The 16,348-nt window shown below is 42.4% G+C and overlaps 1 protein-coding gene across 1 annotated transcript in view; it reads right to left on the bottom strand.

The window, feature by feature from the left end:
- Window positions 1-15,763, bottom strand: part of dntt (deoxynucleotidyltransferase, terminal) — a 105,338-nt gene extending 89,575 nt beyond the window's left edge. The window contains exons 1-3 of the mRNA XM_034899267.1: window positions 15,527-15,763; window positions 8,162-8,336; window positions 4,941-5,051 (exon numbers count right to left, since the gene is read on the bottom strand). Coding sequence (XP_034755158.1) covers window positions 4,941-5,051; window positions 8,162-8,336; window positions 15,527-15,720 — 480 coding nt within the window. The 5' untranslated portion in view covers window positions 15,721-15,763. The remainder of the gene's footprint in view (window positions 1-4,940; window positions 5,052-8,161; window positions 8,337-15,526) is intronic.
- Between the last annotated feature and the right edge of the window lie 585 nt (window positions 15,764-16,348).

The following is a 16,348-nucleotide window of genomic DNA, read 5'->3' as shown; positions in this document are numbered from 1 at the left end:
TAGTATAAAATCCAACAAGATGTCATATGAAAGGTATTAGACATTTTTTCTTTTGCACTACTTATTTTATCCTATGTTGTTACATTTCTCTTACGTGCATGTTGGCACTGGAAATGAGTTGCTTCAAGTTGTTGTACATGTGGCAATAGAAGGCATTCTCATCTATTCTATTCTTTTCTATATGCTTGACCCTTTTCTGATCCTTATGGCTTTTTGTATGTTAGCTAAGTTGAGAATGTTAACTCTGCTGGGGGATGGAAGGGAATCAATTTGGTGCATTTAAGGTTCAGTGCTCCCACTCCCTGTCCACTCAGCTCTTCATCCGTAGCGTTGCTGCTATCAATACATTCGGGGCCTTTGGCTGAAGGAAAAAAAAGTTCTGCATATTTAGCCATTTCTCTTTGTACTTCTTTCTCCCTTTTTCTTTCCCTCCCTGTGTTTGCCTGACAAACTATGTACGCTTGTGTACGTTGGTTTGTGTGTGTACATTTGTGTGTAATGTGTGTTGCCATCAGAAAAAATGGCGGCACGTCAATCAGCCAAGACACAAATGTCAATATTGGTGTCAAGCGCACGTTGGGCTTATGGGGAAATTATGACAGCAGAGGACTCATGGCTACGCAGGTAACAAAAAGAGAGGGTGTAGTCTTGACTGTGCGTGTGTGCGTGCGTGCGTGTGTGTGGACAGTGTGAAATTCTCAGTCACAGCAAGAGACAACAACAGTGAGAGAGCGCACAGAAAGAATGGGTAGACGGAGGGTGGGTGTTAGACATAACAAAAAGAGCAGGAAGAAGAGGTGATGGGAGTGAAAGAGTGTGAGACCGAGATGGGGAGGGATAAAGAGCAGGGATGAATAAATCAATAGTGCACGGCTGTGGAATGAAGGCCCGCTTGCTGCCAGTGCGTGATTGACACCTCACTGGGGTGCTGTTGCTAAGACGCTGACACCTTCTCTGCACCACCTCCACTTACTCCCCCTTCACCAGCACACCCTGCTGGCCCCAGGATGCTCCCCTCCCCTCCTCCATCCTGAAATCACTGCAGGTTGTTTCCTCCGACACTTCCCCTGCCTGTCTATTGAATTCATCCAACACTGACATGTACAAACAGCATAAACCAAGAATGTGCTCAAAAACACAGCGGTGCATATGATATGACACATGGATTCACATAGATGCGCAAATGCATAATTTAAAGCCCCTGGGTGTTTGGCTCACTGTCAAAGAAATTGGTTTGGCTGGTCAGATAAATTGTTTTTGGAAGTGGAGAGAATTGGTCGATTGTGTTGTATAAAACGAGCAATGGTTTCATTTAAAATGTTGCATGCTTCTACAAACACTCAAACAAATCCAGATGTGGTTGGTATGCTGTGAGTGGGCCTAATTGTCGGTTGCAGTAGTAAGAAATGGGTCCACATTTTTGAGAAACGCACATATTTGCTTTCTAATAATAATCAATGATCAAATTGAGTGAGACTTATTCACCAAGCAACCAACTGCGAACCTGACAGACCAGATGGTTTGTTAAAAACATCTCAGAAGCAGTCACTGGAACCTGTTTGCCAAAGGGGATGCCAGTAGCAGCCGTCACACACACCTAAACCACGCCCGCCCCCTCCCTGTTCAAACTTATTGTATAAACTGCCAGCTACTAACGTTGAGTCATTTTCCAGAGATACATTTTTAGTCATTTGAATGATTTGAAATGTAAAAGTGTGGTTTTGAATTAGGTTTTCTTACTTTTGAAAGATAACTCGGACCGTGAAATGTGACCTAGCTGTTGGAGAAGCTGCATTGCTTTGTTACTGCGGGAAATATTAAATGTATTGTGCTGTGCAGTAAAGAAAATACACATTTGCACATACATTTACAAAGCAATGCTAAACATGAGTCATGAGAGCTTCTGTTAATTGAGCTGAGAGATTCCAACTTGACTGACTGACCTGTTTTTGCTCCGGATGAATACACATGTATTACCATCAAAGAAATAATTCTACTTCTAACAAATGGTTTTACCAGTTGAAGGTTGTGTCTATTCACTCTGTAGTCTGCATTGGTGACATAAAAGGAGCTTGAAAACTCCTCCAGTTTCAGTTGCTACAGGCAAAAAAGCTTCAAAAGCTAAAGAAATCAAATTTTTACATGGATGTTACTGTAACGTGCAAAGCTTTTGAGGTTACATGTCAAATATTGGGAAAAGAATTTCATAGCTTCCAAATTTTGAGTAAAGTTTGCAGAGGCTCCCTTTTTGGAAATTACATAAATATAGCCAAATAAATATTATCAGAAAACCTCAGGATGTCATTTGAAGACATACTCATATGGTTTGGGTTGCTAGGTGACAGAAGCACTGGCTAGCCATGTCACACATCATTGCATGTACCAAAACCTTATTGCTTGGCCATTTACTGGACTATACCATTGTGTGTTGGAGCAATGTTGTGGATATAGACAAGGTGTTTACTGACATCAGTTTGCTAATCAGGGCAGGACACCTTACACGGGAGGATACAAATGCTAACACAACAGTTTAGGAGAACAGTCAAATTTCAAAGTATCAAAACTCACCTACTACAACCCGTTCTTACTACAAATGCGTAAAATACGGACATTTGGACCCCTTCGGCGTGTGTGTAGAAAGTACTGGGGAGAGCAGCATATGGATGGGGTTTAGCGATTAGTATGTAAGGGGTAAATTCCTCGTAGGGAGGTTGGTCGTGGGGGTGGATGGGTCGAACACAGGACTTTCACCCAGTAGAGCGGGGTTCATGTCCTGCGTGTGTCCTTAACCGTGTCAGGGAAGCCGCTTTCTTTATCTCCGTTATCCCCGCGTGTCACAGAACAGCAAGCCCATCCACAAGCTTTCCCTAAACCCCACCATGCTGTTCCCTCGAGTCATGGAAACGTAAGCCCACCGACAAGCTTTTTATTGTCCTAACAGCGTCAAAAGGGAGAGCCGACCAAGCGCGTGTTAGATGTCAATAACAACGACAAAGGCACCTGACCAAGCGTCCGTATTTACAAGTTGGGAGTGAGAATCAACAACACCACAACCAATGCCAATGCCAAAGCCAATGCAGAAGTGCCTTGATTGATTATATCTTGTTTCCTGCAGGGGAACTCCACTGGTTGAAAAAAATAAGTCAGATTCTACAAAAACCCTACAAGAAAATAGCCCATGTTCAAAAGATTAAAGGTTTTTGTTCATATCAGTTCTCATTTCATCACAAAGTCATGTAAGCACATACCAACACAAAGACATGCACAGAAACACACACACCCACGTACATGAACACAGACCCATGCACACCGTATCTCAATCCCCTCAAAAGCTGTTTGATGTATTCACAGGGATTACATCATTACTGTGACAGACAGCAGGACAGATAAAGGATAGCTTTGCAACGGTGGATCAATAGCTTCCTCCTCATTAGCACTGCAATACAGTAGACCATATCCTTGGCTTGCTGCTGCTTATATCTAAACAGAGACTTGGTTTACAGTCAAAGGGCATGGGAGCAAGGCAACAATTTTTACTGAATGAAATATTTCAAGTAATTGTATTGTATACTGTATACGTCATTGGAGAGTACACCTCTGGCTTTGCCAAGACCACATTCAAGAACAACCTTTCTTTTTGCTAATCAGAAAGTCTCCTTTGATGAGGCCCTATGTGGGGATAATGAGTTAATCATAGGGATAGGGAAATAGAGTGGGATTGCTACTTATGGAGTTAATGCTGTGGAAAGAAACAGGGGATATGAAATGGAACAGCAGCCCTCCCTAGGTGAGACGTGTGTGGGTGTGCACATGTGTATGTGTCTGTCCACGCGGACAACACATGCAGGCGAGCATGTGTGGGTGAATTGCGGTACACGTGTGCGCTTCTATTATATATATTTACCGTCACCGCGAGGTAAAAAGTCATTATGTCATAAGAGATGCCTCACAGGGCATCGGTAAGCTGTGCATAATTGGTCTAGAAACTCATCAGCGGTTCTCCTGGCTTCAACACAAACACACACATAGGTTGGCCCGCCATATCTTGTAGGTGGAAATGGATGAAACGCAAAGAGAAAGCAAAGAGTTGGACTTGCAGACAATTCTTTTATGAGGAATTCTTTTCTAGATTAATTGTACAGTCTGTAAAAAAACTCTTATCTACTATCTAACAATTCAAAAGCCAAATAGATTCCATTTACAGTGAAGGCAGCATTGCCTCACATATAGTTGAAGGGGGAAACAGTTTGGGATTGTGGCTCGATAAATGCCTTGATTGATTGATGAGCAAAAGTGTTTAATTTTTATCAATCAAGGAATATTTTCGGCACTACTTACAAATCGTATTTGCACATTTGGTTTATTGTTTTTTTGGTTTGGCATGCACACTCTGCTTTGTTACTATTTTCTGACTGGTTTCTCACTCTACATCTGCAGCTACATTTTCTCATTATCTAAGTGCAACATCCATTCTCTTTTCTTTCACGCTCATCAACACCTAAGCCAATCAGCCGATCAACCACTTCCCCATTCCATGTGGGAACCAGAGGTTCTGAGGCCCGCCCCGCCCACACTGCCCCACCAGATGGCGGAGAGACAAATCCATCATTGCTTGTGAGGACTGTCACGTTTGTTGCCCATCACGGCGTAGCACGCTGCGCCTTCGGGCGTGTCCGTGCCAGCCCCCGTGCCAGGGATCGTGGGCATGTCATCTGTTGCACCTCCAACGCACCGCAGCTGCAGATGCTGCTCATTTCCAGGTTAATGTATTTTGGGGAGAGTTGTGTCAGAGCGCTGGTGAGTGAAGCAAGTCAGCCATCCAATTAGAGCAGAACAGATTAGGAGGCTTTTTTTTTCTTACATTGAAAAGTCAGAGCGACAGCCTCTGGTGGGCGAACATGTGGTTGTGTCCGGAGTGAAGTTAGATAACGGTTTCTTACTGTGAATATCTTGTTATGGTTTTCGGTTGTCGTCCTTCTCTGGCAGGCGTATTGAGAAACAGTGGTCACAGGAGTGGCTGTAGAAGCTTCTGGCAATGTGGGCAAATTGTCCTGTGTACATAAATAACCAAAGACTTATGAATAATCAAATATACATAATGGCATACATTGCTATAATATCTAAGCTCTTGCAAATTGCTGACAGGTTAAATAGGTAAATGTGTGTCAGGCTATTCCTGACTAGCACGGAGCCAACCAAGAGTTCCAATTGAATTACATAAAAATGTAGCCATTTGCCTTGGAGAAGTTATTTTTATGACTGTGTGTCTCCAGGGCAACAGGCTAATGACACTCATCTCACAGTCTGGTGGCATCCAAATCCATTACGCCGCCTAACCCGTGGCATTACAAATCTGCTTGCCATCATCCAATTTGCCTCGTGTAAATTGCCTTTTCATTCTATGAAGAAATGGTTCCCAATTTGTAATATATGTGTCAAAAGGATTACCAATGTAATATTAATATTCTCGCAGACAATTAGACATCACAAAAGGGAACATCGTGTCCATAAAATTACCCATGTATTGGGTAGGTGAATGATACAGAGAACAGAGGAAGAGGAGAAAGAGGAAGATTGAGAGATTGTCACCACACAGTGTTGACTGGGGCCGGTGCTGCAGAAGGAACATGGGTGTCTCGAAAAGATAATGAAAAGAGCTAGTACCTCTCACACTGCTGGGCTGAATCAATCAGTAAAAGGATTCAAAAAATGTTCATCATTTATTCTCTGCCAGGAGTTTTTCCTGTTCTCAAAAAATAAACACAAAATAGAATAACTTTGAATATATTTCACAGCTCAATTGTTACGCCAATCAAAAGTGAAACTGTCTTCCCTAACCGTTCTTGTTCTTAATACAACAAGGGGTTCTCTATCATTTTTCTTCCACCTCAGCCGCAGTTTGTTTAATCCAATATGGGATTGTGGGTTCATGGAGACAAACGTTTGTGCATCAACATGCAGAGCTTGGTTTTCCCCATCTGGGCTGGGTTATTACACAGGCCTATAACTCTGTGGAAGGTAAAGCTCTCTGTCTGATCTCCGAGGCTGCGTATCCCCGCCTGGCCTTCTCTCCAGTGTCCCATCCACCTCTGCTGCATGGCTTAGATGTAACTAAGCTGATGTGTGCCGTCTCCACACCGCAGATTCAATTGCTCCACATACCGTCTGCTGGGATGAAAAGGTGCAGTAAGCGTTGGGGGACCTCGCCCACTCCTGCGTCCACCTCCAAACCAGACTTGAGGCTGTGAAGTGCACTCAGGTGGGTTAATGAAATCCTTATGTGGGCCACTGGACAGTGCAAAGGTCAGCGAGGTTCTCCCCTAGAGGCTGACGATGCGCCGTACACGTGAAGCCAAAACATCTGGTTCACCCCCTGGTAACCCCCTTTTTCCACTAGGCGCGGCTGTGTTGCGTTCCGTTTGCATTTTGGTTTTGTTCCATCCTCCGCCACGCGCTACATGACACCCGGGAGTGTCTCAGAAGGGAAGCGTCTTGCTCCCCGACTGGCAGATTTTATTCTCTCTACTTTGAACTTTCCAGAACAATTACGTGTTTATTAAGCTGGTATCTACCTCCTACAGTTAAACAACATGCCTTCTTATTTCGGGTGTTGCACGTTTCACGTACGCTTCTGGGACATGCTGTGGCACAACTGGTCGAATATCAAGCATTTCCGCAGCTCCTCCAAAACGCAGAGCACACAAAATAGAGGCACCTAACAGTACAGGTAATAAATCCTGCACCCTTTCATGTGAGCGAATGGGACCTGGCACCTCAAAACATTCTTTACAAAGATGGTTTCTGTTATTTTTGGGGAATTCTCGCTGATGCTGACGTTCGTTTAAGTGTTTGTGTAATTACACTGGTCCAATCGACTAAGGCCAAGCATCATACAGATGTGCTTTGATCATTTATTTCTACATTTCTGTCTTAAGATACTGTGAAAACTACAAAGAAAATAAACACATAAAATAAAATGAGTCCAATGTACTTCTTTCTTACCTCTCGTAAGCATATATTAGAAATGCGATGTATAGGAATATCGCATCGCCTTTATCGGTCGAGAGCACAGCACAGGCTAAAAAGCCACTCTGCAAGCGAGGAAGTGATGGGAAATATTGGGTTCCAATGAGTTTAATACTTAAACTTTCTCCCCAACTTGGTGTGGAATATTTTGATAGTAAAACACATTGCAATTCCAGACTATCAAGAACAGCTGCAGGCAAATGCGCCCAAGAAGTGGCCCATTTAGGGAATATTTTATCGCTACATGGTAGCTCCTTAAAAGGATTTATGACTCATAAAAACAATCTAGTGGCACGTAAATGCCTCGTTGCTTTCAGAGAGGAATTGCATCACAAAACAAGAAGAGAAGGGGGCGTGTGGTTACCTGGGGAGATGGGTCAATAAATGTCAGCATGGCATCATTAGCCGTCACCTAATGATGCAGCCGTGCTCGCATAGTCATGTGGAGACAATGCTAGAACAAGACAAAGGCATAGGCATAGGGGTATTTCACATTTTAGCACAAAGTCGGCCGATATCATCATGACAGGTGACGCTGTCAAAGGCAGTTAGGAGAAAGCATAGCTGGAGTTTGGCAAACTTGACGTTGGGAGTGGGTTTTTTTCGCTGTGGGAGAACCAGGAGACAACATATTTCTTTATTTTGGACCCATATGCTGCCAAGCCCTTATAGTGCCATCCACATGGGGAAAAATGCGTGTGTCTCTGTGTGTGTTTCAGTGAGTGGACCGCTCCGGGCCCTGACATCCAGCTGATGGGTTTATTCGATTCTGCCAAACAATATAGAGGGATGTTTCTGTTGCTATCAGCGAGGTGAAGTGCGGTAATATGAGCAAAGGCAGAGGAAAGTTAGATGTGTCCCCTTTTTAAGAGCTTCAGGGTTCAGATGTCAGGGTTGACATCATAGATTTGCTGGGAGATGAAAAATCCAAATACACTCCAAGACGTAGAGGAAATAGCTCCGCAACATGCATTTCCTGCATGAAGTGTATTCAATTATTGTGTTTCCTCAAATACTGCATACCTATTGGATTTATTGTATGGCTACCACATGGTTCATAGTGCCATTTAGGGCTTATTCTATGTCTATCTTGAGTTTTCTGTCTGGTTTGTGAGACACACACACACACACACACCTCAATGAGGTGTCTGGTCTCCACAGAAACAGGTTTCCCCTCTCTCATGCTGTCAGTGAACCAGCTGATGGCTAACACATTCACGTTTTGTAGATTCCTCGGGGCACGCTCCCTTAGCCACTTCCACAGGGACGAAGCGTGGCTGTCCTCAGACACCACATGAGTGACTTCATCGCTGTAGAGGGAGAAGGAAAAAGAAGCTGTCAGAAGGTTTATTGTTCACTTTGTGGTTTTATTACATTCCATGTGGTGTTTTTCATTTCCCACTGGCTCTATGAAAGAGGATTAGTATACCAGTACCAGTCCAGACCGCGATTTGCTCAAGGCATCATTGGGGGCTAAGAATAAGGTAGATAACAATAGCAATGCATTATAAATATGAAAAAAAACACTTCATGTGAAAGAAAACTATTTTAGTTTAACAATGTTAATGTATCATCCAATAAGTTGATTGACCAAAACTATTTGTTTGATGACCTTTAAGTGAATATATTTCTCATAATGTTGTATAATAATGTTTGTTCACTGGATAATCGCCAGAAAACAAAAAACTTGGAGCCAGCAAGCTGCATGCTGAAAATGTTTTGAAGAATATTTGGATGGTGCAACAAGGCAGGCCTGCTGGTCTTTTCAGTGAATGATTGTAAAGATTTACAAAGAATATGTCTACAGCATTTACTCTCTAACTGGGACGTTTTGGGACCATTTGGCGGGTTGAAAACGATACATACGGTTTATAGACTGGTAAGAGCAAATTAGGTTTAACCATGTATACAGCTAAAAAACATAGCACAAAAACTTAGGAATTTGTGTTTGGTAGATTAGTTCTCTATGGTATCAAGGCTTTTTGGTAATAAATCGGACACCATTGGAAAGCCTGTTTAGTTTCTTTAAAAATGCTGTGGAACATGTTTTTTTGGTATTAGCAGTAGAGCTAAGTATGTGGGTTGCGCCTATAAAAAATCTGTCAAATTGTCTCTATCAATGCAAAACAGCTTCTCTTTGCTGTTGCTATTGACTCTTGTTTTAAGCTTCTGGTACCCCCAGGTGCTGACAATCAGGTGCCTGATTCTGCAACTAGTGGCCATCTAATATCTCCACAGTCTGGGACCAATCCTCCAAGATGATTAACGCTAACCCCCACAGGGCGGGGTTTATCAGAGTCTACCTCCAGAATGTGGGAGTGGAGAAGATGCAACGGCCTGCCAGCAGTCCTGACCTCAACCCCATTAAACACTTGAGGCCTGCTGTTGCCAGAGTGACCAACACAACCACGTTAGCTGACTTGCGACTTGCTGGTTGAAGAATGGGATCCCATCCCACAGCGGTGTGTGACCAGGCTGGTGACCAGCATGAGGAGGAGGTGCCAGGCTGATGTGGCTGTGTACGGTTCTTCCACAGGCTTTGAGGCTTCTGTTCATGAAATGAATAAATTGTTAAGTTGACAATGTCGGACAGTGTCTTGTTTCTTCAAACTCCAATCATCCAGTCCACCAAACATCAAACAAGTCGATTTCAGAATAAGCTGTTTGGCATTGGTTGAGAAAATTTGGCAAATCCTTCATAGCCTACATACTCAGCTCTGCTGCTCATCCCACAAATGCATGATCTAAACAAGCTTTTCAACAGTATAAATTCTATTGCTTGAAAGCATTGTTACCACAGAGAAATAATCTTCAAACACAAATTTCCTTACTTTTTGTGCTAAGTTTGGCTCATGTTACTGTATTGTGTGAACAGTTCACTTCATATAATGTTGTATGTGGTGTTTTCAAGTTCCTTCCAAAGACTTTTCTTGCAGATCCACCATCTTTGCGACCGGAACCAAGATGATCATGCAATCATGATGATGATCATGAAAATGCAAACAACCCAGAGCGTTCTCCTATCCAGGAGTGTGTGTGTGGAGGGGACAGACCTTACTCTGCAGCACTGTTGAGTAAGGTCTGGCAATGCGAGACAACCCATAATGCAAAAAAATATACCAAAAAAACCTTTATGGTACCGTGTTTATGGATTAGGATTCCCAAGATACCTTGAACTGTTTGACTCAAAGATTTCCTTCACTGCTTGATCCAACAAAAATAACTTTCCTGCTTTGGTCTCAGCAGCCTTTACATGTAGAGAGTCCAGAGGTTTAAACCATGCTTTTGAAATGCAGCTCATATCTCAGCATAGTGGTCTTACAAGAGCTGTTTAGGGATCAACACTGGGTGAACAACAATCACCACAGGCCCTCAAGTGCCTACCTCCACTGTTTGATAGCTGAACTCATTCAACCAGTGACTTCCCTTGCTCCGCCGAGACCTTTTCAGGAGACCTTTTATCACGGCTTCCTCCCTTCTGCTTCTACCACAGAGTCTAACTACCATACCCAATCAGGGCGCTCAGCCATAGATAATTACCATCGTCACACTCCTCCTCTTCCTCTCTCCTGGCCAGGGTAAATCATTGGAAAGACTCTTTAAAGGATAACCCAGCAGGGCTCAGGCTGGGGCTTAATTGGCCAAATCACTGGCAAAACTAATCCTCTGCTCGGCATACCACTCTGGCCACCGGTGGTCCATGTTTATGTGTCAAAAAAAATCCCAGCACAAAGAGCCTCTCAAGCAGACACATTTGAGGTATCAGAGAGACACAGCTATTATCTCCAAGAGCTTAAATTCACTCGCCATGAACAGTTGTCTAACCCCAGTAATAGAGATTTGGCTCTGGGGGCTGATTTCCTTCTCAAATCACAAGCTGTTATGTTGGAAGAAGATTAAGATCAAGGAACAAAAAAAAAGCTCTCTCCTCATGCTGTGTTTACCTCGATATAATCCAGCCCCTGAATTTGGATCCTTATCTTGTGCATAGCCATGCAGAATTTGCAACGGCAGATCGACATGCAAATGAGCGGGGATGCAAGCCCAGCACCAGATTGTGCTTCCCAGAATCAGTGGGACTCTGAGCCCAGACACAAGGACAGGCTAAAGTCAATGGGCTTTAATGGGGAGAACACTCTTCAGTTGTCTCATATCAGCACCTATTCCTTCCAGTGAAAACCAACAGGCGGATCAAAGACACAGTATGTCCACAACAGACTTGTACACCATGGCAAGGCTTCATCTGTTTGCATTTACAGCTGCTCCCATCTCTTCAGTGAGATATGAATGATCCTTGTACATAGTAAATAATTCATAATTAACAAATATCAAAATAAAATTGCCTTAAATTATCGCTATAAACCCCTCCCCCCGAACAGTGATTGGTCCAATCACAGCTCAACTTAACGAGGCATGCCTGTCAATATTCAGATTCCTCCACATGTGGAAGCTGTGTGTGGTTAGAGCCATACATTTACTAACCCTTGAAACCAAAAGTTCAACAGCAAAAGTGTAAGCTGTGGACTAAGATTAGTATTAACCTAATGCTGTAAGGAAAGTCCAATGACATTTTAGAGTACACTATTTTGTGGTTTTACAGGTTATGTTACAATGAAAGCCCTGTTCAGGGTTTACATGTTAGCTAATCAAACAAGGTTGTGTTAAAGTGAAAATGTCTGATCTTACATAACACCTTGTCATAGTAAGACTAGCTTCTTTGTATTCTCCACATGTGTCTGTGTGTCTGTGAGATGCCGACATTTTTAGTTCTGGTTTTAAAACTATCAGCTTAAGACAGTTAGCTACAGCTGACAGAATCTGCTTGTGACAGCTTTATTTAGGCCACCAAATCAAAAGCGGCTGCCTTTAAATGAGAAACCTGCTCTTTCCTCTAAAAATCAATGCCCCATTGTTTTAAAATTGAGTGGTAAATCCGCCACTGTTACCATTGTAAACTGCATAAGTGCCACGTGGGAACAGAAAGCCTGACAGGAGTAACGAAAGGGGACAAGACGTACCGTAGCCAAAACGGGATGAATCTGGGTAAGACGAAGAAGAAGACGCTGTTGGATCTGGAGTGAACCTCTGTCAAACATCCAACTTTAAACTAACTTTGCCTCATTCAGATGTGAAAGAGCATGCACTGCTGCTCATCAATCAGCCAGGACAGACATGTCAATATTTGAATCCATGTTCATGTGCGTCCAACTTGAAAATAGGCCATGGGAAGACTGTGTGTGTGTGTGTGTGTGTGTGTGTGTGCTTTGTTTAACTACATTTGTGGGGACCAAAAACCGGGAATACAGTATACTTATGGGGTCCTGACAGCTTTGTGGGGACAAAATGCTGGTCCCCACAACTTTAAAGGGCTGTTTGAGGAATAAGACTTGGTTTTAGGATCAGGGTTAGAATTAAGTTATGATTAGGGTAAGGGTAAGGGATAAGGTTAGGCATTTAGGTTTGATGGTTAAGGTTAGGGTAAGGGGCTAGGGAATGCATTATGTCAATGACTGGTCCCCACGAAGATAGTGAGACAAACCTGCGTGTGTGTGTGTGTGAGAGAGAGAGAGAGAGAGAGAGAGAGAGAGAGAGAGAGAGAGAAGAAACATTCCTTTATGCACAAAGGAATGTGCATCTGACCATATGCTGAAGCAGTGTGCCTATAACTTGTGTAAGACTAGAAGGGGAGTGTTTCTATCAAACTGCAGTTGATATCAGTTGTGTTGGCTCGCAGAGATAATGTCAGTTTGAGGCAGGCACGCTCTACTTCCTGTTGTTGGTTTCAAACAATTGTATCAAGCCAAGTGTAACTGTAGGAGCGCTCAAGCTGTGTTTCTGGGAATGCTGCCATGGCCAGGCTGGCGCACGGCTGGCAGGCACACTTAGACACGCACTTGAACACTACACACAAACCCGTCTTGGTTATACTATACCCGAGAGGACCCTATATTAACCTAAATCACATGCCAACTGCAACCTGTTTTTCACCTTAAGGGGAAATCAATTTGGAAAAACCACCCTAACTGTGAATCTTAAAAGATCCAATTGTTCCTTGCTAAGACAGAAGCACACACACAAACACACACACACATTGTCCTGGGCAGCCCAGCCCCCAAAACAAAGCACTAAGAACAGGGAGCGTGCATAACCTGGATCACCTGCCCCAAAGCAACCTGCCTCTGAATCGTGCCGATGTCAAGCAGAGAACTTCTGCTGTGTTCGCAGTTTGGGATTTAAAAGATACGTTCAATCAGAGACAGAAAAAAATGAAGGCATGCTGCTTTCATGATTACCGCACAATACATGATTCATCATCCGGAGGAACAAGCTCGCAAAACACCTCTCCTTAAGTGTGACTTTAATAAAAACTTTCACCAAACTCATTAGAAAAAAGTTTCTTCGATCTGTTACTTTTCTTCAAATGTTTTTAGTTTTAAATAACATGTAGCTGGGTTAGTGATGCCATTCCCTTACTTAATGTATTTATGTAGGAGCTGAGAGTTATGGCTCAGTGGGGAAATCTATCCCTACCTAGGTGTAGCAGAGACATGATGGATGCCCTTGCCCTTCCTAATTAAGTATTCATTAGACAATAGTGGCTTTGAAACTACCTAAATGGACCGGAATGTCTTTAAAAAAAGACATTTTTAAGAAATTTGCACATATTTGGCACTGAATCTCTCACTGGAGAACTGCTCTTGTATAAACAATGATCAGACTGATCTGTCTTAACTTAAAACTAGAGCTAAAACTTGTTTTCATTAAAGATTACAGTTCTTTTCGATTGCTAAACGACAGTGGGCACAACTGAAGTCAAATGTGCAAAACTCTAACTATAATCTGCACTGCAGCAGTTCATGTGGACCAAACTCTTTTTTCTTTTCATTGCTAGAACACAATTTTCAAAATTCTACACACTTAACCACGACCTGTACAACACTGTGGATCTACAGCACTTTGTTCAGATGCTAACACACTGCTGTCACACAACTGTTAACCACACACTCAAAGCAGAATAGATTTTAGTCCGGTGCTTATCAAACAATGCTGATTGTAATTTTAGCTGAAGGACTAAGCAGGTGTCTTCTTTTAGGCTAGTTAGTGAACATGTACGGTAATTACATAAAGAAAGCTCAGAAAGCCTTTTTTTGATACAATCATCAAATAAGAATTACAATAACAAGTATGCACTGTACTGATACAGACATGTCCAGGTCATATGTCTGGGGTTACATACACGGCTATGAAAGATTGTGCAAAACACTACCTTTACTATAGTAAAACTGTGTTCTTACTGTGTTTTATAAAGTAATGGAGGTGAAATCAATGGAAACACCACATTCATTAGTATTTAGAGATGATGCAGACATCCAATGTGATGAAGACAACTTGCTGCATAATACTGGAGAGAGGCTGGATTAGTCACACTATTCTATGTTACTGTTATGTACTTTTAGTTTTTTCCAGTAATTCCATAGAATACTAGAGATAAAATACTATATTGAAGCAAACAGCTGATTTTCATTCCTTCTTGTTTACCTTTCTTAAAAGTTGGTATATTACCAAATCTATATATATACTTTAGAGAAACTATTAGTGTGAAGTCACTTCAATTGTTCAAACTGCAAAGATGAAAAGTTACTATTTTCTGTATTGGTGTTTGACGCTATCGTGTTTTTACTCTCAGTGTGTTCTGAGTGACAGTGTGTGTTATGTGAGTCTGTTTTGAGACGTGTGTTAAGAGTTGTGTTGTTTGGAATAAGTTTGCAGCTGATGTTAACTCTGGCTCAGGTGACTGTTGGTAGTGCAGGTACTGCAGTTTGAGTTTTGCACATGTGGCTAAAGTTGTGCCCACTGTCATTTAGCAGTAATTATTATTTTCTTGATTGATCGTTTGGTACTGTACATCAAATGTCAGAGAATACTGATAATGTTCCATCACAGTTTCTCAAAGTCCAAGGTAATGTCTAATGTCTCATGTCAGTCCAAAAACCAAAGATTTCAGTTTATTTATGATACGAGAAGCTGAAAACAGTGTTTTATTTTTGCATTAAAATGAATTGTCTAAATAGTTTAGCGACTACTTTTCTCTCGATCTAATCATGGATTAATCGACTAATATCTGCAGCTTTACTGTAAACATCCGGCCAGCAGGTTCATTTTCAAAATTATTAACATCTTTGTGATTGCCTGCACAGACTATAAATTGATGTTTATTTAAGTGTTAAAATCATCTGTATGTTGCATTTATTGACCCAGCTCTAAGGTAGTTCAACCATGCTCAAACAGGCCTTTAATCAGCATTGTAACCTTCCACTTTACTATTATAAGAGTTACAATGAAGGCCTTGAACACAAGGTCTCCCTGTTGTGGCTGCTACCTGACCCCAAAAGAAAAACACAGAAAACACTCCTGGATACATTAGGGTGCTCACTTGAGCTTCACATTCAGAAAAGCTTTTAGGCGCAGAGCCGTGCTCAGTCAGTGAACAACAACCAACCTGAGGACGTCTTCCACAATAAAGCCCTTTGACCTAGCCAGCTGGGTCAGAAAGCTTCTCCTGCTGCGGCCCATTTTCCTCTCCACCAGGTACAGTCTGACATCCTCAAACTTCACCTCTTCACGCCTGGGAACGTCACCTTCCGCTGGCCTCGACCTTTTCCTCACACGAGGCACAATAGGAGCATGGAACATCTCTCCCGAGGTGAGATATCTGAAGTAGTTCTGCACCTCTAGGAATTTCTGCTTTTGTGGTTGTGTGCAACTTACCTCTCATCCAGGAAAAAAAACACCCACTTTTGGTAATGGGAGTTGTTTATTTCACAGTAGATTTCCTGTCGTTTTTTTTTCTTTTTTTTTTGCCAGTGTCAGTTGGTTAAAGTTGGCAGACAGGACGTTGGCAACAGGTGTTGAGGAATTGGTGTTTACCAAAAAAACCACGTGCCAAGATTGAAATGATTGAGGATGGGAGAAAGGAAGATAAAAAAAACTGTTGGCAAGTATTCACTTCCTGTAAAAGTTGTTCTTCAAACACATGTTTTGGAGGATGTAAACAAAGCCTGATGCAGTTGCTTCTTTAAAAAGAAAAAAGTTTCCCCTGAAAAGTTTCCATGCAGTTGTAACTCTACTCTCTTGGATGGAGTGACTCTTCACTCCTGGGAGATGCCTGGGTTCTGGTCACCTCACTAAGCCCTCGCAGCTGTCCTGCCATGTCCTGGTTCTTCTCGCCACTCGCCGGCTCATTATGTTCGGACCAAGTCTGCACCATCTGCTCCATTGCTTTAATTAGCTTACTGCCTAAAATGAGAGGCTTTGTGGGCAT

The sequence above is a fragment of the Etheostoma cragini genome, chromosome 17, assembly GCF_013103735.1.
Source record: "Etheostoma cragini isolate CJK2018 chromosome 17, CSU_Ecrag_1.0, whole genome shotgun sequence".
Taxonomy (NCBI): domain Eukaryota; kingdom Metazoa; phylum Chordata; class Actinopteri; order Perciformes; family Percidae; genus Etheostoma; species Etheostoma cragini.
Note: the sequence above shows the minus strand (reverse complement) of the source record. Positions and strands in the feature narration are given on the sequence as shown.